The following is a 27,340-nucleotide window of genomic DNA, read 5'->3' as shown; positions in this document are numbered from 1 at the left end:
TCAAATATTTCCCCCCATATGTAAAGGAACAGATTGTTTAAAATCTGAGAATATCAGTATGATGCAAAGGCGGTAGTGATGTTGTTCTGTATGAGGTGCATGGCTGTAAAAGAACTGTACAATTACACAAAATAAAATGTTACACGGAAACCTTGTTTTTTTTCTCAGTTAAATATTTCCTGAACCAGCTGAGCTCTTGCCTTCAGTTGCGATCTTCTCTTTCAGCTGTGTGATTAGAGAGTCGTCTGTCAGGTTCTGTGAGGTTTCATAACATCAGTTATTGAGAGTGGGGGGCTGGTTGTGGTTTTACTGACGTGTGAAGTCACTGGTTTCCTCCCTGGACATGTAGAAAGCCTGTCTCGCCTGTAGTCATACCTACATGCTCCTCTCTAGCCGACTGCTGTTCAGGCCATTCAGGCCTAACTTGCCTTCTGTCCTCCCCTGTCCTGCTCTGTGCCTCTTGCATTCACTATTCTCCCTTGTCTCCTCCATCCTGCTTTGTCCACCCTGTCCTGTTCTGTCCCCCATCCTGCTTTGTCCACCCTGTCCTGTTCTGTCCCCCAAATCCTGCTTTGTCCCCCTTGTTCTGTCCACCCTGTCCTGCTCTGTCCCCCACACCCTGCCCTGTTCACAACATCCCCCAGCCCCTCTCCCTGCACATGGTAGTCTTTTTGCAGCTCTCAGCATTACCATTCATCCGCGAACGCCGTTGCGCCCCATGCAGCTGACAGAGTGGCTTCACCTCCCTCTGCTCCTGCAAACATGCTGGTGTGTGTGTGTGTATGTGGGGGGGGGGTCATGTTCCACACTGATACTTTATCTATAGTGATCCAGTACAAATTGTGGTATTTCTCTAAACATTAATTTCTCATGTTTCAGTTGCTCTGTCTGCTTGTCACTTTGCCATGTGCTAATAGTAAGAGTGTAAAGTGGGAACATAATGGTGAAACCCGCACCCCCCCCCCCCCCCACACACACACACACACACACACACACACACACACACACCCCAACGGAGCCGCCCTCGGTTGCGCCTCCTATAAAGGCAGCTTCTGATCAGCTCCCGTTCACACGGAGGCCTGCAACCATTCAAAGCAGCAGCAGCACTGACTGATTACCTAGATCCTGGGATCAGACTGCGCTCAGTCCATCCGCTGTCTCTCTGTATGTATGCACTGTTTCCGTTTTCTTAGTCCACTTTTACCATCAAAAATGTATGTACATGTATTGTTGTGTGTTTTTTTGTTGTGGGGGGGGGGGTAATGTTTGTGGAGTAGTTCTGCTTTTGTTTTGCTCACTCCCACATATTTTATTTCTTTAATTTCCTTTAAAAAAGGGGAAAGCGTGTAGTGTGTTAGGGGTAGAGAGGTAAGAAGCATGCACTGATTACAGCGCCTTGCTGCACCCACCACACAACAAACCGTTTGTTTTTTTGGTTGCTGGAGTGCCACCAATCCGCAAGTTTTTGCCAGCAAGTTGGAGGACCTCCTTACAGGGCTGGATGTAGATTAACGTCACACCCAGGATGAAGCAATTGCAGGTTAAGGGCCCAAACGAGTATGATAGTTAATTATTACTTACATATTGCCCAATAAAGATACACGTGAAAGAGGAATGCCATCAGGTGAATGGAAATGGGTGTGGCATCAGTGCCCCCCTCCCTGGCTGAGGGTGGGAGTGTGCCGTTCCTGGCCTGTTTGTTCATGCCTTGTGGACTTACTCTCACCTCTGCTAGCTTACATTCCATTGATGGCTCATTGACTGGCGTCCAGGTGGGAAGGAGTGGCTCTGTCGGGCTGGGTGTGTGTGTATGTGTGTGTGTGTGTGGGGGGGGGGGGCGATGTGGCAGTAGGGGCCTGCAGGGGGAGAGGAAAGGGGCAGATTGGATGAAGGGGTTGCAGGCACATGCTATTGTCCAGAAGGTAGACTTCGCAAACGGATTACAAAGTTCTAATCTTTGAAAGTTTCTACATATCACAAAAAGCACATCAGTATAGATTGTACATAGATGCATTATGTTACTTGAGAGTGATGGTTTCTCATCGAGAGTCTTTAGCTTTATGATCATGGTTGCTGCACTGAGAGAGTCACTGATGCCTGTTTCCCACACAGTATGCAGTAATGGCCAGTTCCCTGTACTACATAATCCCAGCCTTGGGGGGTTACGCTCTTGCTTCCTTCTACCTGCTGAAGAACCCCCACATCCTGCACAAGAAGAAACGTGTGGCCTTCTACTGCAGGCATATCTCTCACAGAGGGGGTAAGATGGCCGTACTCATTCACACTCCTGCGGTGTGTTATCAGTTTCCTGTGTTTTACCACGTTTCACTGCATGACAGGTTCAGGAGAGAGAATCGAGAGCACGATGGAAGCCTTCAGACAGTGAGTAGAACAGCCACCACCTTCACCTCTGCATCGCCTGGCCATGGAAAGTCAGTCTAACCCCACATTCTTTCCCTCTGCCCTGTTTCAGTGCTGAAGAGGCAGGAACACATATGCTGGAGATGGACTGTCACATGACCAAGGACGGTCATGTGATCGTCTCACATGATGAGAATCTCCTGCGACAAACTGGAGTGGATGTCAATATCTCATCTGTCAACTTGGAGGTTAGATGTTAGCGTGTCAAGCAAAGTTCAGCGGTTCAGTGTAATTCCCTGTACATACTTATCAAACTAAGTTTAAAAATAATGCATACAGTTGCTTGACAGAGTTTGGAGTTCTAAGTAGTAGTTGCTAACAATGAGATTAACTCTTGTTTTTTCAGGACCTGCCTCTCTATAAAGAAAGGTTAGAGGTCACTTTTCGTGAAGGTTAGTAGCATATGCATAAGGAAATAGGATTATTACGTGACTTGCAGATTTTATTCCCAGAACTGCATTTGTATAGTTGAGACAAAAAAATCGCTGTAATTAATTAACATTAATGTGAAAAAGTCAACAAAACTGATAACTACCGTAAGATGCCGATCACCAAAAAGAAGACGATGCTGCGTTCTTCGTCAGCATTCGCCCCCTTGTGGTCAATATTGCAACAACTCGCTTTGTAAGCCACCGCGTTTCTGGCAGGGTATTTCGGCACGGGCACGGACAGAAAGTTTGCTCTGCTGGAAGACGTCTTCCGGAGTTTTCCGAAAATGCCAATCAACATTGAGATTAAAGAAGACAACGACCAACTGATCAAGAAGGTGAATATATGGAGATTGATTAGCCGAAGTAGAAACCATGAAAATTTGGTTATCCTACGTTTATCCGCAGGGGGTGGCTAAGCAGCGAATGCTATTTGATTTTAGTTTACACCTCCTCCCATTAACAGGATAACGATTATTATCCATTTTTAAATCCAGTAAAGATCTGGTGCCATTTGGCTCTGCACATCAGTCACTCACATTCTCTCAGTGAATCTGGGTTTCCTCGACATTGTGAGAAGACTGTATCCCAACCACAGGTATCCTCGCTCGTGCGGCAGTATGGTAGAGAGGACTTCACGGTGTGGGCCAGCGTTGAGTCCGGCATCATGAAAAAATGCCTCAAAGAGGTGAGAGCTTCCAGTCACTGTCTGGAACCACACTGTCCACTGTGTCTGAGTAACGTTCACTGGAGGAGCTGCAGTGTTGGCATGGTGATCCCTAACCTTCTATTCCCACCGTCTGACCTGACGACACACTTTTAGCTATTTGGGCACCTGGTTTATGGGATGTTTATGGGATGTTTATGGGATGGTCAGTGTTTAAACTGCATGGATTCCGCTTTAATGGCCACTTTTTTAAAAGAAAGTTTTGTTTAAACTACGTGCACATGCTTCTCATTTCTCCTTACGCTTAATGTCATTCATAATAAAATGTCTGAAGTGCAGTGATGCATGTCTTACACGTGCACCTCATTTATCACCATAATCAGTGTTCTAGCTGCCTCCCACCTCCCTCCCTGCAGAACCCTTCCATGCCATACATGTTCACCATGGTGAGAGGCCTCCAGCTCCTCCTGCTCTTCTACACCGGCCTGCTGCCCTTCATCCCACTGGGAGAGAGCTTCCTGCAGATTTACCTGCCCCATGTCTTCAACCGGTGAGTGTGCCTCCACACACACCTAACCCCAACCCTAGCCCTAATCTGCACACACCTAACCCCAACCCCAACCCTAACCCTAACGACAACCTACACACACCTAACCACGACCAAAACCTGCCAAACACCTTTTCAGAGTCACAAAGACTAAAGGTTTCTGCATTTAAGTTTTGCTAAAGCAAATGCTTTTGGTCCCCTGTGTAGGAGTTTTGGATATATTTATGTCCACATGTTCCATAATTCTGTTCAGATTTAGACCACCTTGCTGTATTCGTCTTGCAGGACATACATTCCTGATTCTCCAATTCTGAGGAACAGATTTGTCATCTTTCTGATTGAGAAGTAAGTATTGCCCCCCCCTGCTGGTGGGTTCGGGGACCAGAGCAGAGCCAGTCTTTATTATGGACCTTTTCCCACCTGCCAGGGCTACAACCCACTTCACTCTAATCGAGGCTCAGTTATACTGACTTCCCGTCAAAATGTGACCTGCTCGTTCTCAATGGCCAAAGCCCCACGTATCTTATTGACCTCCTTCCTGCGCCCACCCCCACGGTCTAATCAGCGGTACAGGACGATCGGGAATGATCGGGCTTCCCTGAAGTTCTTGTTCATGCGTGACGGGGCGGGGGGTGGGACACTCGTATGAAGTCAGGAGAGACAGGGAGATCCTCTTACTGGCCTCTTGGGGCAGGAGATAGGCTTGCTCCACACCCCCACCCCACACACTAGGCATGTTTCTGACTGCTATCAATGTGTGTCATGGCATCTGAACCTAACAGAGCTTGTCACACTGAAAACAGGTCTACAGATAATTGCCTGTCTTGTTCCAGGATAACGATGAGGAAAAGTCTGTTGAAACACATGGTGGAACGAGGTATTCAGGTACGATCCCACACCTTTACCTCAGTCTCCTTTACCCCTGTCTGTAACCTCTGACTGGAGGCTTTTCTCCAGCGTGGTTAGGGTCTGTCATCTTTCTTAAGCATGCCCAGTGGCCAGTAGGTCCTTCCAGAAAGCCTATTCCATCTTCAGCGGTGACTGATGCACCCTTCTTGATGCGTCCGCTGTGATTCCTGGCATGGCTACACCGAGCCCCTGATCCCCATGACTTTCTCCTTCCTCCTCAGGTGCACCTCTTTGTCTGTAATGAGCTGACAGACATTGAGGAAGCCTTTGCTTTTGGGGCAACAGGAGTGATGACTGATTACCCCACGCTCCTGGCGGATTACCTCCGCACTCATCCGCAGATCACTCCACCCTGCAGCCATTAGGAAAAGATCTGCAAGCGAGGAGGAGCCTGACCTGACATGCCAGGAGAGAACAGCCTGCAGTGTGTCTGTCTTTCATGTCAGCTGAACATCCTTAGCTGACAGTGAAAGGAAGCATAGTCATCCCTCAAACACCAGGGGGCATTAAGCCCCAGTTTTCAGCAGGTTTAAGCCTCTGTAACAGTGAAGGTTGCTGGTTTGAGCCCCGGGTTCGGCAGAATAGTCACATCTCCATCAGGCATTTCAGCAAAACCCTTATCCCACTGGAATGCAAAAGTATACAACTTTTTGTGTCATTTCTTTATGTACGTCTGTTGATGTTCATGGTTGGACATTTCCAGGTAAATAAGTACATTATAATTAATAATTACCACTCTCACTGGATCTATTTTTTTTCATCAGTAGATCCATTTGCCATGTTAACTAAGTATTTTTGTTAACTAAGAAATTTTATGTAAATTTTCGTTATACTGTCCCCAATGTCAAAAAATAATCTTTTGGTGCACCCAAGAGGATGCCATAGTACATTGAATGTGATTCGAGTCTTGCAAACTGTGGACCAACTGGTGTCTAGCTGAGCCTTTTCTTGTTGTACGGAATGTATCAAATAAAACCTGTTATTTTGATGTTGTGGGGACCATTTTCATTTTTTTTTATCCTCACTAGGGGAAATTAAATGTTATGACAATCTGTGACTGCAAAAACCAAAACTGCCGAAAGACTTGCTTAGTTTGATTACTTATGGTTAATGTTTGTGTGTCTGTATTTGCGTCTGTGTAGCTGTGGCATTAAGTCCTGTAGTGCATGCCCAGTCTGCCTAGAGGGCGCTATACTCAGCGCCAATACGCAAAACAAAAACATGTTCAATACGCAATCCGAACCTGCGAAAGCGATTGGCTGGCTGACGTCGCGTCGTGCTTCCGTCCTCTGATTGGCGGATGTTGGGTTTGTTTTTTTCGGGGTGCTGGTGGTGCTGCGAATTGAGATCGCGATTCTAACAGACTGCACATTATTTTCGTCACGACTGCGACAGAAACAGATCTGGCAATCCGACAGCCGTATGAATTTCTTACTCTGGATGTGTTTCATGGTTTATATAAAACCGCCGAGATTCTAGTGTGGCTTCTGTTTTTTTGTGGGCGTGACCTCCCATGCGGCAGGCTCCAAACCCCATGCTGGGCTCTAGCTGATGTATCAGCGTTTCCTTCGGGTTAAAGCAGCTAAACATCTGTTCGCGATACATTAGGCCTATCGGTAAGAACACAAATTATAGGTGAACGTCGGTGTTTGCCAGATAGGGGGTAAAAGTCGTCTGCAGTGATTTGTGTGCTTTGTCTCGTGTCATGCGAAACTCTGCTTGTATATTTTTTATTATATATAGTTAATATGCATTGCAAATAGTCAGTGTTATGTATGTTCTGTGCAGTGCCTGTTATGTGGGCCAAATGCGTGTTTATTCTATTTCAAGATTTAAGCAGCATCGACATTGTCGGTTTCTTATCTTTCAAAGCTGTGCTTCGCCTAACGTGGCTTTTTTTGTTTCTATTCCTGTGATATAAATAGTGACGTATTATTTCCCATTTCAGTTGCTTCCGCCCGGATGTAAGTCCTGGTTGATATTGCCATGCAGGATATGAAGTGTTTGGAAAGCGTACGGGAAAATTGAGCGAATTTTATCTCAATCAGTTTCAGACATGGTGAAGCTGTCGAAGATTAAAACTTTCCAGGCATACCTGGACTCCTGTGAGCGTAAGTATAGCTGTGTCCATTGCCGGGCACACCTGGCCAGCCACGATGAGCTGCTGTCTAAGGTACGATATACTGGGATTTTCTCATTTTACTGCTCTAGGACCACAGGAACCTTGTACCACTGAATTCCTGTTTTGTTCCTTCTAGTCTTTCCAAGGCAGCCAGGGACGGGCCTACTTATTCAACTCTGTGTGAGTCCCTACCCTCTCAAGGCAGCTCTGAGTGGCCGTTCTGTTTGGGCAGCTGCCACTGTGGCTTCACCTCTGTGCCGGCTGTGATTTCAGGGTGAACGTGGGCTGCGGGCCAGCTGAGGAGCGCCTCCTGCTGACAGGACTGCACGCGGTGGCGGACATTTACTGCGAGAGCTGCCACACCACCCTGGGCTGGAAATACGTAAGCTGCCCCCTCCATCTCACCGCGGCTTCTCCTTGAGACGGTCGACAGGCTATTGATCTCTGGCATCTTCGCTGGCCTCTGGTGTCTTCACGAGCACCTGGCTTCAGGAGGGGCCTGAGAGCATGTGTCCTGTCAGTTCCCCGACCACTCTAAGCCCCAAAACATCATTCTGTAAGACGTTATTGCTTTTTCCATGCTAAAAATCTAAAAAATTTATTTGGAACTTAGCGTGAAAAATACATAATGTGTTTTAGCCTTTTTGAAGGAAGTCCCGTGTTTCTGTACAAACGAGATACTGGACTTCCCAGAGGCTGCGATAGACCCCATGCAACACTTATTTACTAGTCAGTTAATTTAGACTTTAGACTTATTTTTAGTCGGGTGGTTTAGAAAAGTGTGGTCCTGTCGACTCCATGAAATAATAAATAAAAAGAATATTCTGCAGATGGACAGAATTGTTTAATGCGAGATCTTTTTGTGTGACCTACAACTACTCACACATACTTAAGGGCAAAGACTGTAGTTAGGAGAGCTGTTTGACACATGTGCATTACAACGCAATCATCCATTTATAAATTAAGGCAGACCTCACACATATTTAAAGAAAGACAGCAGTGAAACGTAAACAACGAATGCCGTCGTAGCATCTTTACGTCTTCGATGGATGGCGTATTTCGGACTTGAGAGTGGAAACATGCTGACAGCCCCCCCCCTCCCCCCCCCCAGCTTGACTCTGATCCTGTTCCCTCGTCTTTCAGGAACAAGCTTTTGAACTCAGCCAGAAGTACAAGGAGGGGAAGTTCATCATCGAGGTGTCCCACATGATCAAGGATAATGGGTGGGAGTGAGACGGTACCCCCGTCACTCCCAAAGGACTTACAGATACAGCACAGTGCTTGTAAATGAGTGTTTTTAAATGCCCCCCCCCCCATGTAACTTGGACTGCTATGTCTGTGTTTATTACGCACTTGTGCCCATGGAGAAATGCGACCCTTCGGATTCTGTGGTTTAGTAGAATACATGGTTTATTGCAGGACTCCTGGATTGCAGATTACATTAATAAATACTCTCTTTGTGTTTCTAAGCTAGTTTGCACAATAGATTCTGCATTTGTATTTTTTTCCCACAGGTTGAATAATATGAAAGCAAGAATAGTATGTAGATGTAGAGGGAGAGCATGTGAAATGGCTGCTGTGTATGAGGAGACTGTAAATACTTCTGTCAGGTTCAGCTGACGTGTATGAAGTACATTATGATGGTGTGATAAGTTTGTGTGCTATGTGTTTTGGGGGGAAATGTCTGTAAATATGTATAGAATCGAAGTGTGTACAGTGTCTCAGTCTCAGAAATGTCTGACTGTACAGTCTTAAAAATAAATAAGGAAACTGATCCTGGACATTATTGTAAAATGATCATAATAAATTATTTATAGTGTCTGGCATGTCAGTGTTTATGTTCTGGTCTCCTTACAAATTGCATTTAGTCGCATTACGTAAGGTAGGCTACTACATTAAAATTTACGGACTGAATCAAAGCACATCACTTTAGGTAATTCTAGATCGGTTTGGCTGTTGTAGATGTAGTTTAATTACTGGTATGATAGAATTTCATTAATTACGGAGGAAAATGCAGCCAGTCGTGGCGGTGATTACGCGGCGGAGGTGCCAGGGAGCGGCTTCCTCGGTATGTTTCCGAGTTCCGCCGGTGTGATGGGACACGGCCGGTCTTATAGAGCGCTCTCTCAGAGCACCGCCGGCTCCGGCCACCCCCTCTTGCCCCACACCACCGGGTCCTGCGGCCCCCGTCCCTCCCCTCGCTCGCCGCTCCGTGACGCTGGGGGAGGGCGCACGTTCCGTGTTTCCGGCGAGCGGATCTCGGCGCTGGAGCTGCCCGGTCCGACATGGTGCTCATTAAGGAATAGTGAGTACAGCTCCGTACTTAACGGCGCCGTCGCAGCTTGCGCGGTATTTGCCGGCTCCTTGCCGGGTGTTAAGCCTCGGGGTGACTGCTGGGTGTCGGTGCAGCGCCGATGCCGTGATCCGGCCGGCCGGTAAGCGGCTTAATACCCCCGTGGGCCGCCGCCTCAGCCGCTTTATATTCATCTGTTTCTAAGGTCCGAGTGGTTATCGAACTGTGCGAAACCGTAGTGCATTTTGTGCAAAATCCGGAATAAATACTGTCACCATCAGAAACCATCGGTCATTAATATTAGTGATGATAATAAGAATAATGCCGAAATCGCCTGTTTGAATTTGTTTTTTTTTTTTTTGTTTTTTTTTTCAGCCAAGTGCTCCTGCCATGTTCTGTAGAAGAGGTAAGCGGACGCGTTGCCGTGCATCGCCATTATCATCCCCCTTTTTCAACCTCGCTCCGTCAATTAGAGGCCGGTCACTGGAGCGTGCGGTTGTTCCGTTTCCCCCAGTATCAGGTCGGCCAGCTGTACTCTGTGGCCGAAGCCAGCAAGAACAACACCGGTGGAGGGGAAGGCATCGAGGTCCTGCGCAACGAGCCGTATGAAAAGGACGGGGAGAAGGGCCAGTACACGCACAAGATCTACCACATCCACAGGTCTGCCCCTGCATCCAGCTGCAAACAGACTGTTTACAACCACAGGGTGACTGAACTTATAGCCGCTTTGGTCGCAGCTACCTTGAATGTAAAATTTAGATACGCAAAACTAGTGTCTGTATTTACGGATTTCCGTCTCGCTGTCATGCAGTAAGGTGCCCAGTTTCATCCAGATGTTTGCCCCTGAAGGAGCCTTGATCTTCCACGAAAAGGCTTGGAACGCGTACCCCTACTGTCGCACCAGTCAGTACACCCCCCCGCCTCTCCAGCCCCAGTCTGCCATCCAGTCCCTCATTAACTAAAATGCTAATATGTTTCTCCTTTCCCCCCCATGCTGCCTGCCTATGGAATGCAGTTGTGACTGTAAGTTTCCTAATGTGATTTAGTAACATGTACAGCTGCCTCTGCCAGAGAAGGTGCTTTAAATCTTAACCATCGTAATACCCATATATCTGCAGAATGAATACATGAAAGACGACTTCTTCATTAAGATCGAGACCTGGCACAAGGCGGACCTGGGAACCACGGACAACGTGAGTGTGCAGGTCGCTCGCCTGTCTGGCTGCTCCCCAGCACCCCTTCTCTGACACCGACCTCCTCTCACTGTGTCCCCGAAGCCTCACGGCTTGACCCCAGAGGAGTGGGAAGACACGGAGGTGGTGCCCATCGACATCGCGGACCGCTCGCAGGTGGATGACCTGGTGAGTTCACCCGCCCCCTGATGGTTCGATGAGTGCAGATCAGCTGATTCTCGTTACTCTGAACTGGGATCAGCACAGACCAGTTTTCTGCATCGTTTCTGAACCAGGACTTCAAGGCTGATGAGGACCCAGCCATCTTCCACTCAGAGAAGACTGGCAGGGGACCCTTGGGTCCGGGCTGGAAGGTAAGGTGATACCCTCTCCTCCATTGTTCCCCAGGTCCGTGTGGGACCAGACCTCCCAACCTCCTTTATTGCCATTAGTATGTTTTCCTCTCGTGTCCAGCTGAGGCTTTTGTGAGGTCAGATGAGATCATGCATGGATAGACACCCTCTCTGTGCCGTGCTGTTCAGACAGAGCTGCATGGAAGTAACTGGCCCTTCATGACCGCCTACAAGCTGGTGACCGTTCACTTCCGCTGGTGGGGGCTGCAGGGCAGGGTGGAGAAATTCATTCACAAGGTAAAGTGCACCGTGGAGCAGTACAGGCTGAGGCTGCGACATTCATCCCATTGATGGCCTGTGTCTCTCCCCCCTCCCATCACCAAGCAGCAGGAGAAGAGGCTCTTCACCAATTTTCACCGTCAGCTTTTCTGCTGGCTGGATCGCTGGGTGGACCTGTCTATGGAGGACATCAGGAGAATGGAAGAGGAGACGCAGCGAGAGCTAGACCAGGTGCACGTTCAGACTCGCCTCACTGGTGTGCTTCTTGTGTTTCATTTGGTTACTGCAGCCCATAATGTAATATCAATAGTTAACACCCTCCACAGGCATTCAGTGCATGTTGTTTGGTTTAGTCAAATTAATTGATTGTACTGGATGAAATGAAATGACATTGTTTTTGGCTTTAATTATTTTGATGGTGCATCAGATCTTTGATAGTCTTTTTTTTTTTTTTTTTTTTAAACCCCATCTCCCATTCAGATGCGTAACCAGGGACCGGTTAGAGGGATGAAAGCAGGTGAAGATTAGAAAATGAAGAAGGGGCGGGATTATGGGACTGTTTGCTCAGTCTTTATTTTTACCTCAGAGTCCCACACGATGCCCTCCGTTCTGCGGCCAATCAGAATGTGCCACATCACCGAGTCCTTTCACACAGGAAGCTGTCACGCCTTGTTCGGGATTTGAATATCCTTTTTCGTGTGTCTTTGTATTTCTCTGTCCATTTACATGTTTTTTTTTTTTTTTTTTGCCCGCTTAGCCCATACTCACACATGGCCCCAGAGAGGCATTTGTCACTCTGAATGATCGAAAAGTGCTTGCTTGCTAAATGCTGCTACGAAAGCCAGCGATTTTTAAGACGACCAGTAAGAACCTCCCACACATTCCTGGCACATTCAGCCGGCCTGTGAGGCTGCTTCTCACTTGGGTTATGACGTGAGGGTGATGTGGAGATGCCTGGATCCCAGCTCTCCCTGACTGTGTTTGTGTTGGGACTTTTCCAGGTTCCTTGGTTTTTAGCCAAGGACCCTGAATAAATACAATTGAACTTTTCATTTTATGCTATTTTTTTTGCACCATCAGTTACGGTAAGGCGGTGGGCCAGAGGGGCCAGTGGGGCGGCTGGGTGAAAAGTGCATGTCAGTAACACGTTTGATGGCAGCTGAATCGGCCACTTGATATAATCTGTGTGTTACAGGGCACAGTGGTCAGCGTTTTAAATGAGCATTTCTGAATAAAATGTCTATTGCATAAGCAGCTCTGTGTAGATTCCTGGGCACTGAGGTTGTGGGTGTTCCAGATCTTCACTCGTTTGCAGGTATCTATACATCCAATCATGGACCGGGGGGGCGGGTCTTGCAGCCTGTCGCAGAGCACAAACCCAGCAAGGCACTGGTGAATCGCAGCCTCGTAACCAGTACTGTGGAAATGTGCATTTCACACAGTTAGTGATTTTCTACATATTTCAGGAGTATGTAGGAACTATGAGGTGCATAAGGATTATGTTCCCTGCATATGTCCTACATGCACTCAGTTAAACTTTGTTTGCAAAGTTCGTTTACTTACTTTATTTAACACCACATACAAACAAAAAAAGATATTTAGCGGTGACACAGATGAGTGTGTGGCTGGTGACAGTGCTTGGTGTACAAATGGTTTCCTTCCAAGATGTTTGGAGTCCTGCAAGTTAGACACTAGTCATAATGAGAGGCACTGCAACATAAGTCATAAGCCAGGCAAAAGACAGTCACTACAGACAGTTGTAAGACTGAGAGGCACTGCCATGCAAGTTAGACACTAGTCATAATGAGAGTCACTGCAACATAAGTCATGACAGTCAAAAGACAGAGTCAATGCTAGTTATAACAGTCATAAGACTGAGAGAGGCACTGCAATGCAAGTTATAAGACATTAGTTATAAGAATGATAGGCACTGCGACACAAGACAGTGAGAGGCGCTGCAATACAAGTCAAATTTTTACTCCTAACAATCACTGCAGCACAAGTTATATGACATTAATCATAAGACTGAGAGAAGCACTACAAAGTCAAGGGATTGACTTGGAGTTACTACAACAAAAGTTATTAGTGATAACACAGTGAGAGAGGCACTGCAATGCAAGTCATCAGACGTTAGTCATAGGCTTTGTCTTCTATATGTATCATTGTACTGGCGTAATATGGGTTGGGTTATATCCAAAATGATAGAAGTTATGTAAACATGGCTATTGTTGAAAGCAAACAGTCCCACAGAACATGAGGACTGGACCAGGTTACGCGATGATATTATTAGACACTTCGAGAACGCAAAAAAGCAAACCAGTTGTCACTGATTATTAACTCTGAGCACAGCCTGCAAACAAATGGGGGGGGGGGACAAAAAATATAGTTGTTAGTAAGTACCAATGAGGCAAAGAGGGAGAAAGACCTGGGCGTGAAAAGGTATGTTTGACATCTTGATTAAGGTCAGTAATGGCACTGGGGTGAAGGAGCTCAGTCAGCAGCCGTGGTTTATTGGGGTCTGCAGGACCCCGATCAGTAGGAGCACATGACTATACCAGAGAGGAGCACCTATGCTCTGACTTGTGGGATTGCAGGAAGGACCTGATTACGGCGTTCGGCTGACCGCTTCTGCGCTGAGCACTGCCGCTGTCACTTCTTCTCGGACAGTCGCTCTGTAAATGGTCATCTGCCATTATTCGTAGGAAAAGATTATAGCAATTGGAGCCAAAAATTTGACACAAAAATATCTTTCTTTTTTTTTTATCAACAATGTATTAACATTCCATCACATCTATACATGCATTAGTGGACACATTTTGTATTTTCAGTGTGAATATATGTTTTAAAGATATGTGTTAAAATACATCTTTACACAATTTATGTAATCACATAAAGCAGACGTGTTTTGAATACAGATTTAGACAAGCACTCAGGAATATGTCACAGTATTTCAGAATTACTTACATCAAAACTGTTCAGGCACAAAACCAGGAGGAAAGGTGCAGACAACGTGTTCACTCAGGTAGGAATGCACCTTGTTCTACTTCACAGTTTTAAGGAGGTGCTATATTCAGAGTCCATAGTGTCTTGTACAGAGATATATCAGACAGATTCTGAAGTTAAACTTTGCAAACCCCGAGAATCTCATAGTCCAGAACACCTTAGACAGCAGGCTTTTGTCTGCCCCAAAGGTTACAATGTTTGTGTAACAGCACAGTATATCACAAAATACCTCTTCCTCTTAATTAAGGAATGGGCAGTAAAAACAGAGCACTCTGGGAGTTGTAGTTTATTTCTCAGGCGAGAATATGTAGTCCAAGGCTTGTCTTTCAGCTGCAGCAATGTTTGGATGCCACAGGTCCACGCTGAATATCACTCTTGGTCCATCTTCCGCTCCACCTGCAGTTGGAGATATCAGTAATGGTAATGTAGGTAATGTGCCACGTGTAAATAAAATTAACATATCCCCAGTATTAAAAACCAGTCCCACTGTTTTGATGACACTCAACCTTCACAGCAAAATTTTGAGGTTCTGGTGCATTTGGTTACATCGATTCTATTTCAAAGATCATTGCTGAATCTGTGTTTATCTTGCAGTTGATTTCTTTTACTTTGAATTTTTACACTGCCATGCTCTGTGACATATTATGGTTAATCGTGACCGATCTAAACAAACTCAGATAAAAATATGATAAAACCAGAAACGAAAGGCTGCAGAGTGGCGCCAGAGCCGCAAAGCACTATGGGAAACCCGGGTGACTCACCATTGTGTGATACTGTGTGCAGGAAAGAGTCGTCCACCAGGAGGCAGTGTCCCTCTGACCAGCACTGAGGCTCCCCCCCGACCACTAACTCACACTGTGGAGGAGTCTGCAGCCCTGGGGGTGGGGGGGGGAGGGTTAGAGAATGCTGAGGTTTTACTTTCCACCGATTTTTTACATCACTGACTGTCTGTATCGCTACAGCAATATGACACAGCCCTGTGTCTGCCTGCATTAACACCCCATCCTATCATGTGAGAACGCCCCCCCCCCCCCCCCCAATCTCTCACCCAGATGGCAACGCAGCCGAGTGTTGGTGGGCCCGTAGCCCCCCCCCAGCACGGCACCAGGTCGCAGGATCCAGAAGCCGGCGGCGCCCAGCGAGTTGCTGCCGATGAATGTGCGGAGGGAGAGGAGGGTGCGGTAGCTGTGGGGGCAGGAGCGGCAGTTCCTCACCACACAGACACCGGCGTTGTACAGCGGGAACACAGCCTGCCCCTGCGAAGGGGGGGTTACAGCGAACCGCGTTTAGCATTCGGATATGTAACAGGATGGACTGAATCCCATCACTGGGCGCTGCTCTTCGCGCTTGGATGGCATTATTTGGAACAGTCCATGTGTCACAAGAGGGGGAAAGGATGGCGTCTGCATTTAGTCGCTGTATCTATAGGATGAGGGACGTAAATTTCTGTTTGTTTGGTTGAAGGAGTGTTTTACTTTTTAATGAATTTTTTTATATTTTATTGCTGAGTCAATAGGTTGCACCCCTGTTATTTTTTTTGTTGGTTCGAGTGTCAGTCGGTCCTCAGTTGGTCAGCACGCTGATGGCCAGTATATATTTTCTTTTCTCATGGTAAAAGGAGAAAAGACAGTGTTACAGTACTTATATTAATTGTATATAGTTATGTATTGTATTTCATAATAATTTCATTTCTTCTGATTATTAAGGGCTGTGTGTGTACTTGCTGTGAAGTATACCCCTACAGCTGTATTGCCCTATTTTAGAGCACATGTTTGGCCAAGACTATTATTGTCTGCATGCCCAATGCTCATGAATGAGAATTAATATGTAGCCTGACAAACAGGTGCAACTGTCATTCCCCTACCCTGTTACAGGTAAACAGACAAATACAATTTCCTCCTAGGTGTTGAATTCAGACAGTGATGTTTGCATGCATCTTTCACTGGAATTTGAGACATGGGAAGGCACACATGAGACAGGCATGCGACACGCGGGACTGTCATGTGTTGCCAAGTACCTTTGGCCCTACATAGGTCCATCCCAACTTGGTGTCCACACCCCGCTGATACACTGCCTGGAACTCCGTGAGGATGATGGGATAGTTGGCCTCTAGGACCTCGATGTCGTGCCGGTGGGCATCACGTGGATAGAAAGGGATGCTGGGAACATCGGGGAGATAAAAGAGATGGGGCTTCTGGATAGATGAGCGATCGCTAAGCTGAGCCTGCAGGAAAGGGAGAGAAATGGGGGAGAGGCACAATGAGAGAGAGAGACAGACAGACAGAGAGACAGACAGACATAGAGACAGACAGACCAAGCCGCTAAACTCCAGGAATTACATTAAAGATAAATATCAAAATGTCTTCTTAGCAAACGTGTCAAACACTGTCTGTTAGCTAGTTAACTCCAAGGTGTAAGATACTGGCCTGGTCCCTCAGTCCTTTGTGAATCCTTCCCATGCCTGCCCAGCTGTAACGTTTCGCATACTCCTGCAGGGCGCCATACAGCTTTTTACTGGCAGGTGGAGCTTGAGCAGGGAAGAGTGTGTGACTCAGCACAGGTGTGAGGTAACCACGACGATGCCCCATCTCAGCATCCTCCTCTTCCTCCTCTTCTCCTAGTTCCATGGTGATGCAGGGGGAGCCGCTGGTCCCAGAGGCTTTAGACATCCCCGCTTGGCTGCCTGCCCTGGCGCCACCAGCTGAGCCCCCAGGGGATCGAGGTGTCCGGCTAGAGCGAACAGAGCTGGACTTCAGTTTTCCTGGATGGCTCCTGCCTGCCACAGGGGGGTCAGAGCCCACCCGATAGCAGTACCAGAGAAAGAGCACCAGCAGAGTCCACAGTATCCCACTAAAAGGCTGGGTCCCAAGCTCAGGGCAAGGGGGCAGAGGTAGGAGCTCCAGCGTCCAATGCATTCTGGGATCAGAGGGCAGAGCTGGTGGGCTGGGGGAGAGACATAGGACGTCAGGGCCAACCATTCACGTAGAGAGCACAGAGACTGAGGCATCATCAGGATTCACTCATCAGAGCACACAGAGAATGAGGGATCATCACATTTCACTTAGGGAGAACAGAGACTGAGGGATCATCACAATTCACTTAGCAAGCACAGAGACTGAGGGATCATCACAATTCACTTAGCAAGCACAGAGACTGAGGGATCATCACAATTTATTTAAGGAGCAGAGACTGAGAGATCATTGCAATTTACTTAGGGAGAACGGAGACTGAGGGATCATCACAATTCACTTAGCAAGCACAGAGACTGAGGGATCATCACAATTCACTTAGCAAGCACAGAGACTGAGGGATCATCACAATTCACTCGGGAGCACAGAGATGGAAGCATCATCATGAGTCAGTTAGGGAGCACAGAGACTATTAGGGGGGATTTCACCGCCCTATTGTTTGTCTCACCCTCCTGAAAAAAATTAGCATTCTAAATACATTTAACGATTTCCTCATGTATTTCTGGACGCTGAGCCCCCCACATCCTAAAATTGCTCCCGCCCACGTATTAGGGAGTGTGAAAGATTTGAGAATTTATGCTCTTACCACTGAAATAAAAAGAAATTAATCATTGTTCTCAAACAACTGATTTGTCACCTCAGATTAGAGCGAACCATGACGTAAGTACACTGTCAATAACAGGAACACTCCTGCGTATCAATCCTCTACAATGTACTGTATTCTGTATCAAACATGAAATGGGCATCTCATTTGGCGCACAGCTTCTGCAATCACTTCCTTAATTTCTACTTATCATTATTTCTTAATACCTGTTTCATTCATTTCATTCAGATTAACAGTAAGTGCCTCAAACAAGACCAAATTATACCAGATTCGGGATCAAACAGGCAGGATCAACTACAGACACCACTAAATCTTATTTTCTGACTTACGTTAAATACGTGTATTTACTTTTGACTTTTCAAAATTTTGTTTCTCGAAACAAGTACGCAAAAAGCATTATTTGTTTCCGCAAATTATGCGCGTATGAGGGGTAAAAACTGTCGATTTCGCCAAACGTGATGGAGAGGAAGAGTGATGGAGAGAGTTAGAGACACACAAACACGGAAATTATCATGTGAACATACGGGCTGAAAACGGGAGTGACGCCATTTATCTTCCTTCCTTTGCGTTCGCTGGGTCTCCTTTTTGTATGTTTTTGTTGCAGGTACACATGAACGTATATGATTAAAATGTTACCCTTACCACTGTTTTCCGCTTTTCTGTGCCTGCGTGTGGATTGCGCCTCTGCGACTCACGTATCTGTTCCGCATTCGGTGTTTCCGGAGTACCCCGAGTGCGAGCCCCCCGCTTACGGAAAATCCCGAAGTTCCTCGTTGTTGGGGTGATAACGCGCGTGTCATCCCTTACCTGTGTATCCGTTCTCGTTATTCTGTGCGCTGATGGCCGGCGAGCGGTGCCCCTGGCAGCATACCTCTGGAGGAACGTATTTCAGCACCGCGGTATTGGACAGCTCTCGGTGCCGAGCGGCAGCTCGCAGACTCCACGGTGTGGCGCTGTGCAGTGCGCCCGTGCGGCCGCCGGGTGGCGCCACCGAGCCTTAGTCCCTGCGCAGAAGACACACATTCTCTAAGCTCGCACATATTGACAGTGGACGCGTCAGGCATACGAAAAGAAGCCGCAAGCTACACTTGTTCCACCCACCTGGCCGTGCGCTCCGGGGCCTAGAGACACGGCTGGACGGAAAGACGGATGGTCAGAGGCGGCGGCCGGGCGACGGACGAACGGACGCATCTGCCGGTGTGAGCTGCGTCGTGATCGGTGGGGCGGCTCGCGGACCGGACGACATTCCAGGGCACAAAGGCGGCGCGGATACATAATTACGTGCGGTGCTCTCTCTCTCTCTCTCTCTCTCTCTCCCCCCCCCCCCCCCCCATGTTAGTGCGGAGCCGAGGGGCAAAGGTGGCCGAAAAGGGAGAGGAGCCATAAAAAACAGCCGGCTTTAAAGGACGGAAAATCCATTTAACGGGCGGATTATAAGCAGAGAGAGAGGGGGGGGTTGGCGGTTCGTACAGGTACGTAATAGCGCTCTATCCCCAATTCCTCTTATACGGTAATTTCGTGCTTGAAACTGCGTGTCTAAACGCTTCTTTTTTATCGTCAGAGCGATGAGGTTCCCGGTGGATGTCAATGCATATTTTTGCACCATATTTATGTTGAGGCGCCAGGTCTCTGTGGGTACAGGGGGAGTGAGCTGGTGGTGGCCGAGGGGAAGAAATCGGCAAGGAAAAGCGGAAAACGCAAAGCGGACGGACGGGGGTATAGATGTAGGAAGGCTAATGAAAAGGACTGGCGCACTCGGGCCACGGCGTTAGTCTGTTTGTGTACATGCGTGTGCCGATGTTCCTTTCTTAATGCCATCGCTTTTCTTGTGATTGCTTTATTATTGTCATGCAATACAATATCATTGTTGTTGTTATTATCATTATGATTAGAAGTTATCGTTATTATTATAACATTATATCTCGTTTGTGTACAAAAATCCAAACAGGTATATGATGCGAGGTAACGTCATTAATTCTTTTCGTTTTAAGGTAGTTCATCAGTGATTCGTACGTTAAACTCGGCAAACATGGGTTAGGGGGCAGCCATGCTGCTAGCGCACAGTGTTTAAAATACGTGTAAATGCAAAGTGTGAAACTGAGGCAGGACCCTGACGTTAATTACTTCGCCGGTTAAGGATCCAACAAGAGGTCATGTGATATTTTCTGTTTCCCCGTTTCAGGTTCTGTCTCCTGTCACTGCCCCCCGTGTCTCTCTCATCTGTCTCCTTGCTCGCCCTCTTACATCATCTTCTTTCCCCTCTTAGGTAGCAGTCTCTCTCACCTTAAACCATGGTGTCCACAGTTCTTGCTGTGACACTGTCTGTCACCTTACTCCACCTGTCCTCAGGTAACTAGCCTGTGTTTCTGTGCTCCCTCTTGCTCATTTCCGATGCCTCAGTCTGATGCAGTCGCAGTTTCCATGCTAAATGGCTAACCTCATCCACATCCTCAGGTCAGACCGCCACGCCAGGTGAGCCGGGGGATGATGTCATTGGCGAAAGTGCTGGCCCCTCACGGAGATGGCCTCCTCGCCAGCCAACATCGACGCCGCAGTCGCTTGGAGACCTTATCCATGCAGCTCTTCTCAGCAAAGAGCATCTTGGGCGAACCCTGAGTTCTGCCGGTGAGAGGCAGGCGCATGTTAGCACTTATAATCCCAGTCAGTCTTTTGTATTGGTTCAGCCAAACTCAGTATGGCATCGTCTTCCCTTTAAAACCAGGAACAACCACCAATCCCACGCAGGCTGTGCCTCCTGTCCACCAATCAGGGCCCTCATCCACCATGATGTCACCGGGAGTTCTCACCACGGCTGCCACATCGTCAGCTGGCCAGCCCCGTGCGTGGAGCGCTGTTACATCATCACCCTCGGAGGAGGAAACCACGACGACTCTAATTACCACGACAACCATAACGACGGTGCACACGCCTGGTACACATTGTTCCGTTTCTCAGATATGTAGCATCTGGGCCAGAGGTGACCTCAGGCAGAGTGCTTTTACTGTGTGCTTCTGTGCCGTAATTCAGGCTCACCTCCCTCAGCTTCAGCTCGTCTCTGATCTACCCTTGACCCACAACCTACCACATGCCCTTATTTTTTTTCCTCAGTGCAGTGCAATGCCAGTCTGTCAGAGATGGAAGGAATTGTGGAGTCCCCAGATATACACTCTTCTTCCTCTCCTGTGTACGCCCCACTGGAATGCACCTATACCATCACCGTTTACCGTGGCTACGGGGTGGAGATCCAGGTACAGTGGTCCTGCCTGACCGGCCTGGTGTCCGCAATACTGCTAGGTCTGGACTTTGTAGGTGCTCAGATTCCCCTGTCTTCTGCCCTAAGGTCAAGAAGGTGAATCTCTCTAAAGAGGAATCCCTGACCATACTTGGATTGGGTGGTGATGGTCCGGAGCTCCTGGCCAATGAGACACTGATGAGTGAGGGTCAGGTGATACGCAGCTCAACCAACCAGGTGCAAGTTTACTACCGCAGCCTCCAGCCAACCAACCATGGTGTCTTCAGCCTGCATTATCAAGGTACTGTTATCCTTTTATGCAGGATGTGCATTCGATTAGTGTTGTTGCTTAGGTGATGTTTATCTCTGTTCCCCCCCCCCCCCCCACCCGGCCTTATTGGAGATATTAGCTTGTCTAGAGTATTATTTACACCTGAGAGATCATGGAGAGCAGGTCATGGAGTTTATGACCTGTAACCCTGTTATGTAACATCCATCTACAGGCTGAGTTCAGGCCTATCATGTCTGTCCTGTAACCCAGTTATGTCACATCCATCTACAGGCTGAGTTCAGGCCTATCATGTCTGTCCTGTAACCCAGTTATGTCACATCCATCTACAGGCTGAGTTCAGGCCTATCATGTTTGTCCTGTAACCCAGTTATGTCACATCCCTCTACAGGCTGAGTTCAGGCCTATCATGTCTGTCCTGTAACCCAGTTATGTCACATCCATCTACAGGCTGAGTTCAGGCCTATCATGTCTGTCCAGTATAGAGAACCAGGCACTGTTTGCATTTGCGTAGTATAATTCAGCAATATCAGACAGAATGCAATCTCTTTTTTTCGCCCCCACTCTTAGCTTTCCTCCTGTCCTGTTCATTCCCTCGCTCTCCTGAGGGAGGCGGTGTAACAGTGACAGATCTTCATCCTGGAGGTCAGGCCCACTTCCACTGTGACCCTGGCTTCCAGGTCAGAGGTCATGAAGTGGCCACCTGCCTAAACTCTACACGGCCTCACTGGAGCTCCACAGAACCACAATGTGTTGGTTAGTGGCTCTCTTCCTCCTCTTAGTTTCTCACCATTTCCAGTGATACTTCGTTGCCATGGTTTTGCTCAGCCGAGTGGCTATAATCTTTTCCAAGGGTATAGACCTTCTCTGCACTCAAAAATTCTGCAGTCATTCTTTTTGAATCCACCTATATTGTTGAAAAATTAATAGCGCAACCTTTCATATGCTAAAACACAAGTATTACATTATTGACCAGTCTGTCACTGCCCCAGCTGTATCGTGCGGAGGATGGATCAGAAATGCCACCGTGGGCCGAATCCTCTCCCCTGCACCCCCCTCTGCCAGTAACCATAGCACCACCAACAACCTGAGCTGTCATTGGCTGATTGAAGCCAGGGAGGGGCATAGGCTCCACCTCCACTTTGAGAGGATGGCGCTGGATGAGGACGATGATCGGTGGGTCTCCATTAAAATGTTTTCAGTACCTTGTTGCTGCTATTGCCAATTTAACTTGTAATTATTTTGTTATTTTTTTCTTGAGTAGAGGACTGTAATTTTTCACTTGTGTTTGATTTGGTCTCAAGTAAATGCGTCATCAGCTGAACAGTATAAAAATAACAGTATTTTTGTTTCATAGACGGTATAAACAGGGGTCCATGTGGCACCAGCTAAAAAGCCAAGATTTATACAAACATGCTTTAATGATGCAGTAACTGCTGATTAACTGAAACAAACACTTTTAATTTCCCACTACTTTTTTTGCTTCTAAAGGCATAAAACATGTGATCTTGAAAATGGCCAGAGTGTGTTTCACTCTGCTGATGGTGTAATTAAAGCTCAGTATCCAGCTTACGCCCCCACCCACTTCTCCTTGCCCCCCAGGCTGATTGTGCGGGGAGGGAACAGTTCGTTGTCCCCGGTGCAGTTTGACTCGGACCTGGACGATGTCCCCGAGCGCGGCATCGTCAGTGAGGGTTCCGCACTCTACCTGGAGCTGACCGCCGACTCTTCCAGCATCCCGCTGCTGCTGGCGCTGCGTTACGAGGGTGAGGGGAGGCCCACAACCCCCCCCCTCCCCCCTCGTGCTCTGAAGCTGTTATTCCATCACCTGAAAAGCCTTTTTTTTCTGGGAATGTTTCCTGAATGTTCCCGCCATGGAAACATCTCCATGGAACAGAAACACAATACATTCATGCTAGGAGAATGTAAAATGCAGTATTTAAGCATCTAGGGCCCCTACCCCTAACCCTACCCCCCCCCCCCCAGGCCTCTTCCCCCAGGCTGCTCGGCCTCACTCTCCTTTCTGCCCCCCAGCTTTCGACGGGGAGCACTGCTACGAACCCTACCTACCTCACGGTAACTTCAGCAGCAGTGACATCACCTTCCCGCTGGGTACAGTCGTTACCTTCTCATGCTCGCCTGGGTTTGCCCTGGAACAGGGCCCGGGGGTCATCGAGTGCGTGGACCCCAGTGACCCCCACTGGAATGAGAGCGAGCCGCTGTGCCGAGGTGCCTGTGTCGCCCACGCCGCCCGCACCCCTTGCCCCCCCGGCTCGCCTCCGAGATGCATGTGCCGGTCTTACTCTGTCCCTTCCTCGTTTCAGCACTCTGCGGGGGGGAGCTGACAGAGCCCATGGGCACGGTGCTCTCTCCTGACTGGCCACAGAGCTACGCCAAGGGGCAGGACTGCGTGTGGCAAATACACGTCAACGAGGACAAACGGATTGAACTCGACATCCAGATGTGAGTGTCAGGAAAGAATATAAAACTTTTATCATCTGGTAACACTGACTAAAAATTCTAGATAAACGCCCTTTTACTGTGTATTATACGATGTATAACTTGCTGCCTGTATTATGCATTTATTGTCTTGCGAATTCATGAAACACTTTCTATTCCCCTTCAAGCTTAAATATTCGCCACAATGATGTCCTCACTATATTTGATGGTCATGACCTCACCTCGCATGTGATTGGCCAGTACCTGGGATCACGGGAGCGTTTTCAAGTTATGTCAGGGGGGTCAGATGTCATGGTTCAGTTCCAGAGTGACCCTGACGATTCCACCTTCATCCTCAGCCAAGGATTCCTCATTCACTATCGAGGTAAGTGCTGAAAACCAGTGACAACCATTGTGAAATCTATGTATAACACACCTATAAACAACAACATGGTATCACAATAATCTTGTATCATTTCTATCAATTAGAGGTGGAGCGTAATGACACATGTCCTGTCCTCCCTCCAATTGAATTTGGGTGGAGAAGCTTCTCCCACCCATCTATGGTGAGGGGCAGTGTGCTGACCTATCAGTGTCAGCCTGGGTATGACATAATTGGTTCTGACATAATCACCTGCCAATGGGATCTCTCCTGGAGTAACAGCCCGCCTACCTGTCAGAAAGGTAAGCTACTGAGGTTGCATATTAAAACACACCATGATGGATCCCCTGTACGGGACTTTAGCTGATAAAACTGCGGTAGCAGAAGTAAATAGTTGTCCTTCTGGCTTGAGTATATATATGCACCTGATATCTCTGCTTTACATGGAGGTGTATTGTGATTGGCTGATTCACTGCCCCCTCCCCACATACACAGCCCAGCAATGCTCAGATCCAGGGGAGATAGTGAATGGGGCCCGCTCCGTACGCCCCGAACCTGGCTTTGCCGTCGGGACGGTCGTGCGCTTCTCATGTAATCAAGGCTACCAGTTGGAGGGCCCGGTTCAGATCTCCTGCCACGGTCGTGACACTGGGACCCCCAAGTGGAGCGACAGAAGCCCAAAGTGTGTCTGTAAGTGTGGGTTGGGTACAGGGTTAGGCCGTTACACCTGCCATTGTACCCTGTTTGCTCTGCGTCTCTAGTCTGTAGATGTGCCTCAGTCAGGTTGATGTAATCCACCTTCTCAGGCCCCCAGGGTGATGTAATGCATCCATCTTGGGCCCCAACAGAGTCGTGCGGTCCTCTGACTTGCTCTCCCTTCCATTCTCTCCATCTCTGTCCCCTGCTTCTGTAGTGAAGTACGACCCGTGTCCAAACCCAGGCGTGCCCGATAACGGCTACCAGACTCTGTACAAGCACAGCTATCAGGCGGGGGAGTCACTGCGCTTCTTCTGCTATGAAGGTTACGAGCTGATTGGTGAGGTCACCATCAGTTGCATCCCTGGTCACCCGTCGCAGTGGAGCAGCCCGCCACCTTTCTGCAAAGGTGAGCAGGACGTCACTGACATGATCGGCACCCATAGAGTTTCCACTCATTACAGTGTCTGCTGGGTGTGTTGTGTTAACATGGACCTCTTTGTCTTTCTTTTTCATAGTGGCTTATGAGGAACTTTTAGATGACCACAAGCTTGAAGGTAATAATCTCTGTCCACATATTGCTGTAGATTAATAAAACATAATAGTTTTATTAAAGTCTCCCTGCAAAAAGTACCACTATTATTACTTAGAAATATGAACAATAAACAGGGTATTCCAATGTAGTATCCAGGACCACTGACCCATCACACCAGATGGATGGTGAGAACATCGCCTTGGCGATCTTCCTGCCAATCATCTTGGTCATCTTCCTGATCGGCGGAATCTACATGTATTACACCAAGTAAGTTGAAGTCCTGCGGGCCTGAGATGCTCCTTATCCAACACTATTTCAGCACGGATGTTGTATTTACGTCCCATCGCTGTGTCCTCAGCATGTGTAGGTTCCAGTGGAAGCCAATGTTTTGGAAATCTCTGTCACATACCCACTCCTACAGCCCCATCACGGTTGAGTCGGATTTTAACAACCCTCTGTATGAGGCTGGGGTAAGACACGCTCCTATTGGGGAACCCCCATTCATTTTGCTCACCCCCCTCAGCCCCCCCCCACCCGCCCATCCCACTAACAGTGGGCACAACCCCTGTGTTCGTTCTGCTCACCCTCTTCTTTTTGGTTTCTCCAGGACACACGCGAGTACGAAGTGTCCATCTGAAAACATAAAACACAGAAATGACTGGAGCGAGCTGGAGGGGTGAAGCCTGAACTAAAAAGAGAGGGGAGCACTTTTGATCTCTTCATGCCCACTACCTTCGTCACACGCATCGCCACGCCTCCCTGTCTCTGCCCCGCCTCCCTGTCTCTGCCCCGCCTCCCTGTCTATGCCCCGCCTCCCTGCCTCTGCCCCGCCTCCCTGTCTATGCCCCGCCTCCCTGTCTATGCCCCGCCTCCCTGCCTCTGCCCCGCCTCCCTGTCTATGCCCCGCCTCCCTGCCTTTGCCCCACTCCATGTACCTCCCCGTCCCTCAGTCTGTGCTCCATCTGTCTCATCATATGAATGTGTATCTTACGGTCTCTTTGCCCCTGAGCATCATGTTTCTTGCTGTCCTGTACATAACAGTCTCCCAGCACTGTTGTTTTCAGTGTCAGACTTCCAATCTATAATTAGGACTGGTGCCTTAGAGAGAGAGGGGGATGAAACTGACAAAAAGCGGTGAGGAAAAACATGGAAGTAGCAGTACAGCTGGATCCTGCGATAGGCACAGACAGGCAGGAAGGTTGCCACACGAACGCAGGAACAAAATGAATGTAAATATTTTGATTAAATATCGGGGCTTAAATGCATATGTAACACGTGCCAAAATCCCATTAATGTGATGTCACCGCACATTTCACGTTTGTAGCCATAGTAGTTTCTCCATGAACTGTAAAATACAAAGACAATGATGCATTTTGTTTATAGCAGTTCCTTAAAAAATATTCTGCTCGATCTTAATTTTGGAAAAAGGAATGAAAAGCAGAGTGGAAGAATGTGATCACTTTTGTGAAATTGGATGAAGAGGAAGTGCCAGAATGTTTTCACTTTTAAAGCACGCAATGATTGTATACTCTGTTGCTTCTGCTAAATCATATAATTACAATTATTATTATTATTGTTATTATGCTATTGGTGTTGTTGTATATGCACATGTTGAAAAAAAAGTATAAAACTGGTTGCTTGCCGTGATACCGTACTGAAAAGTATTCTTTTTTATTATATTATGGTTTATTTTCCGTCCAGTGAGTTACGGTTCTCTCACTGTACCAGCATACGGGTTTAGAAAAAACATTGTCATTGTATTATTGTTATTATTTATTGTCGTTTTTAATCATCAATGACAACTGTTTATGAATTTGTTGAAATTTAAGATGAAATTAAAAAAATCTGTTGGATGGTGAAAATTGCAGTGTGTAATTGTGTACTGACAGGCCGCTGCAATTAAGAGCATAAATATTGCAAACAAAGCGGATGACATGTGGCTCCTCTGGCTCGTTTGGATGTACAAATTAGAATAATATGAGGTTCACTACCAATGCCAG

General features: G+C 47.6%; 5 protein-coding genes across 11 annotated transcripts; 4 read left to right on the top strand and 1 right to left on the bottom strand.

Moving 5' to 3' along the window:
* The first annotated feature begins 1,068 nt into the window (after positions 1-1,068).
* gdpd3a (glycerophosphodiester phosphodiesterase domain containing 3a) lies at positions 1,069-5,960 on the top strand. Its single transcript, XM_048992306.1, has 11 exons — positions 1,069-1,164; positions 2,113-2,260; positions 2,340-2,382; positions 2,474-2,609; positions 2,768-2,813; positions 3,069-3,187; positions 3,448-3,537; positions 3,933-4,066; positions 4,349-4,408; positions 4,897-4,948; positions 5,194-5,960. The coding sequence occupies exons 2-11, from the start codon at positions 2,122-2,124 to the stop codon at positions 5,335-5,337; spliced, it is 963 nt and encodes a 320-aa protein (XP_048848263.1). The 5' UTR covers positions 1,069-1,164; positions 2,113-2,121; the 3' UTR covers positions 5,338-5,960.
* A 293-nt stretch (positions 5,961-6,253) lies between these two features.
* On the top strand, positions 6,254-8,920 carry LOC125717656 (protein yippee-like 3). The gene is made up of 5 exons (XM_048990818.1): positions 6,254-6,588; positions 7,021-7,145; positions 7,231-7,274; positions 7,368-7,476; positions 8,238-8,920. The coding sequence occupies exons 2-5, from the start codon at positions 7,029-7,031 to the stop codon at positions 8,325-8,327; spliced, it is 360 nt and encodes a 119-aa protein (XP_048846775.1). The 5' UTR covers positions 6,254-6,588; positions 7,021-7,028; the 3' UTR covers positions 8,328-8,920.
* A 296-nt stretch (positions 8,921-9,216) lies between these two features.
* On the top strand, positions 9,217-12,442 carry LOC125717657 (phosphatidylinositol transfer protein beta isoform-like). Its single transcript, XM_048990819.1, has 11 exons — positions 9,217-9,399; positions 9,763-9,793; positions 9,902-10,047; positions 10,199-10,290; positions 10,403-10,410; positions 10,506-10,580; positions 10,665-10,748; positions 10,856-10,933; positions 11,102-11,209; positions 11,300-11,422; positions 11,672-12,442. The coding sequence occupies exons 1-11, from the start codon at positions 9,380-9,382 to the stop codon at positions 11,717-11,719; spliced, it is 813 nt and encodes a 270-aa protein (XP_048846776.1). The 5' UTR covers positions 9,217-9,379; the 3' UTR covers positions 11,720-12,442.
* A 1,480-nt stretch (positions 12,443-13,922) lies between these two features.
* On the bottom strand, positions 13,923-18,772 carry asphd1 (aspartate beta-hydroxylase domain containing 1). Of its 4 annotated transcripts, none has more exons than XM_048990814.1 (6): positions 18,639-18,772; positions 16,621-17,137; positions 16,212-16,418; positions 15,243-15,450; positions 14,956-15,069; positions 13,923-14,590 (listed from the first exon to the last, which is right to left on the bottom strand). In XM_048990814.1, the coding sequence occupies exons 2-6, from the start codon at positions 17,107-17,109 to the stop codon at positions 14,481-14,483; spliced, it is 1,128 nt and encodes a 375-aa protein (XP_048846771.1). In that variant the 5' UTR covers positions 17,110-17,137; positions 18,639-18,772; the 3' UTR covers positions 13,923-14,480. The 4 variants fall into 4 exon arrangements, with proteins under 4 accessions (XP_048846771.1, XP_048846770.1, XP_048846769.1 ...); XM_048990813.1 differs by having other exon boundaries at positions 18,575-18,714; XM_048990812.1 differs by lacking the exon at positions 18,639-18,772 and adding an exon at positions 18,410-18,527.
* On the top strand, positions 18,767-27,202 carry sez6l2 (seizure related 6 homolog (mouse)-like 2). 4 transcript variants are annotated; one of them, XM_048990808.1, is made up of 20 exons: positions 18,767-18,964; positions 19,107-19,239; positions 20,034-20,116; positions 20,222-20,392; positions 20,490-20,699; positions 20,876-21,015; positions 21,108-21,300; positions 21,859-22,044; positions 22,281-22,464; positions 22,891-23,054; positions 23,323-23,517; positions 23,613-23,751; positions 23,916-24,112; positions 24,217-24,411; positions 24,605-24,799; positions 25,023-25,214; positions 25,324-25,362; positions 25,475-25,607; positions 25,699-25,810; positions 25,948-27,202. In XM_048990808.1, the coding sequence occupies exons 3-20, from the start codon at positions 20,059-20,061 to the stop codon at positions 25,975-25,977; spliced, it is 2,733 nt and encodes a 910-aa protein (XP_048846765.1). In that variant the 5' UTR covers positions 18,767-18,964; positions 19,107-19,239; positions 20,034-20,058; the 3' UTR covers positions 25,978-27,202. The 4 variants fall into 4 exon arrangements, with proteins under 4 accessions (XP_048846765.1, XP_048846767.1, XP_048846766.1 ...); XM_048990810.1 differs by having other exon boundaries at positions 18,767-18,985; positions 23,323-23,364; XM_048990809.1 differs by having other exon boundaries at positions 18,767-18,985; positions 25,490-25,607.
* Positions 27,203-27,340: the final 138 nt, after the last annotated feature.

Source organism: Brienomyrus brachyistius, chromosome 22 (assembly GCF_023856365.1).
Source record: "Brienomyrus brachyistius isolate T26 chromosome 22, BBRACH_0.4, whole genome shotgun sequence".
NCBI lineage: Eukaryota > Metazoa > Chordata > Actinopteri > Osteoglossiformes > Mormyridae > Brienomyrus > Brienomyrus brachyistius.
The sequence above is the reverse complement of the archived record's forward strand: the minus strand, read 5'-3'. Positions and strand labels throughout refer to the sequence as shown.

Bases quoted from the DNA above. Each gene is read 5' to 3' on its own strand.
- LOC125717657 (XM_048990819.1), top strand. From the start codon at position 9,380: ATGGTGCTCATTAAGGAATA. The intron at 9,794-9,901 runs GTAAGCGGACGC...CGTTTCCCCCAG, and splicing joins TGCCATGTTCTGTAGAAGAG to TATCAGGTCGGCCAGCTGTA. The intron at 10,048-10,198 runs GTCTGCCCCTGC...GCTGTCATGCAG, and splicing joins AAGATCTACCACATCCACAG to TAAGGTGCCCAGTTTCATCC.
- sez6l2 (XM_048990808.1), top strand. From the start codon at position 20,059: ATGGTGTCCACAGTTCTTGCTGTGACACTGTCTGTCACCTTACTCCAC. The intron at 21,301-21,858 runs GTACTGTTATCC...CCCCACTCTTAG, and splicing joins CTTCAGCCTGCATTATCAAG to CTTTCCTCCTGTCCTGTTCA. The intron at 24,113-24,216 runs GTAAGTGCTGAA...TCTATCAATTAG, and splicing joins ATTCCTCATTCACTATCGAG to AGGTGGAGCGTAATGACACA.
- asphd1 (XM_048990812.1), bottom strand. From the start codon at position 18,477: ATGCGGAACAGATACGTGAGTCGCAGAGGCGCAATCCACACGCAGGCA. The intron at 17,138-18,409 runs GTAAGGGTAACA...TCTCTCCCCCAG, and splicing joins CAGAAAAGCGGAAAACAGTG to CCCACCAGCTCTGCCCTCTG. The intron at 14,591-14,955 runs GTGAGTCACCCG...CTCCAACTGCAG, and splicing joins GCACACAGTATCACACAATG to GTGGAGCGGAAGATGGACCA.
- LOC125717656 (XM_048990818.1), top strand. From the start codon at position 7,029: ATGGTGAAGCTGTCGAAGATTAAAACTTTCCAGGCATACCTGGACTCC. The intron at 7,146-7,230 runs GTACGATATACT...TGTTCCTTCTAG, and splicing joins ACGATGAGCTGCTGTCTAAG to TCTTTCCAAGGCAGCCAGGG. The intron at 7,477-8,237 runs GTAAGCTGCCCC...CTCGTCTTTCAG, and splicing joins CCACCCTGGGCTGGAAATAC to GAACAAGCTTTTGAACTCAG.
- gdpd3a (XM_048992306.1), top strand. From the start codon at position 2,122: ATGGCCAGTTCCCTGTACTACATAATCCCAGCCTTGGGGGGTTACGCT. The intron at 2,814-3,068 runs GTTAGTAGCATA...CGTTTCTGGCAG, and splicing joins AGAGGTCACTTTTCGTGAAG to GGTATTTCGGCACGGGCACG. The intron at 3,538-3,932 runs GTGAGAGCTTCC...CCCTCCCTGCAG, and splicing joins TGAAAAAATGCCTCAAAGAG to AACCCTTCCATGCCATACAT.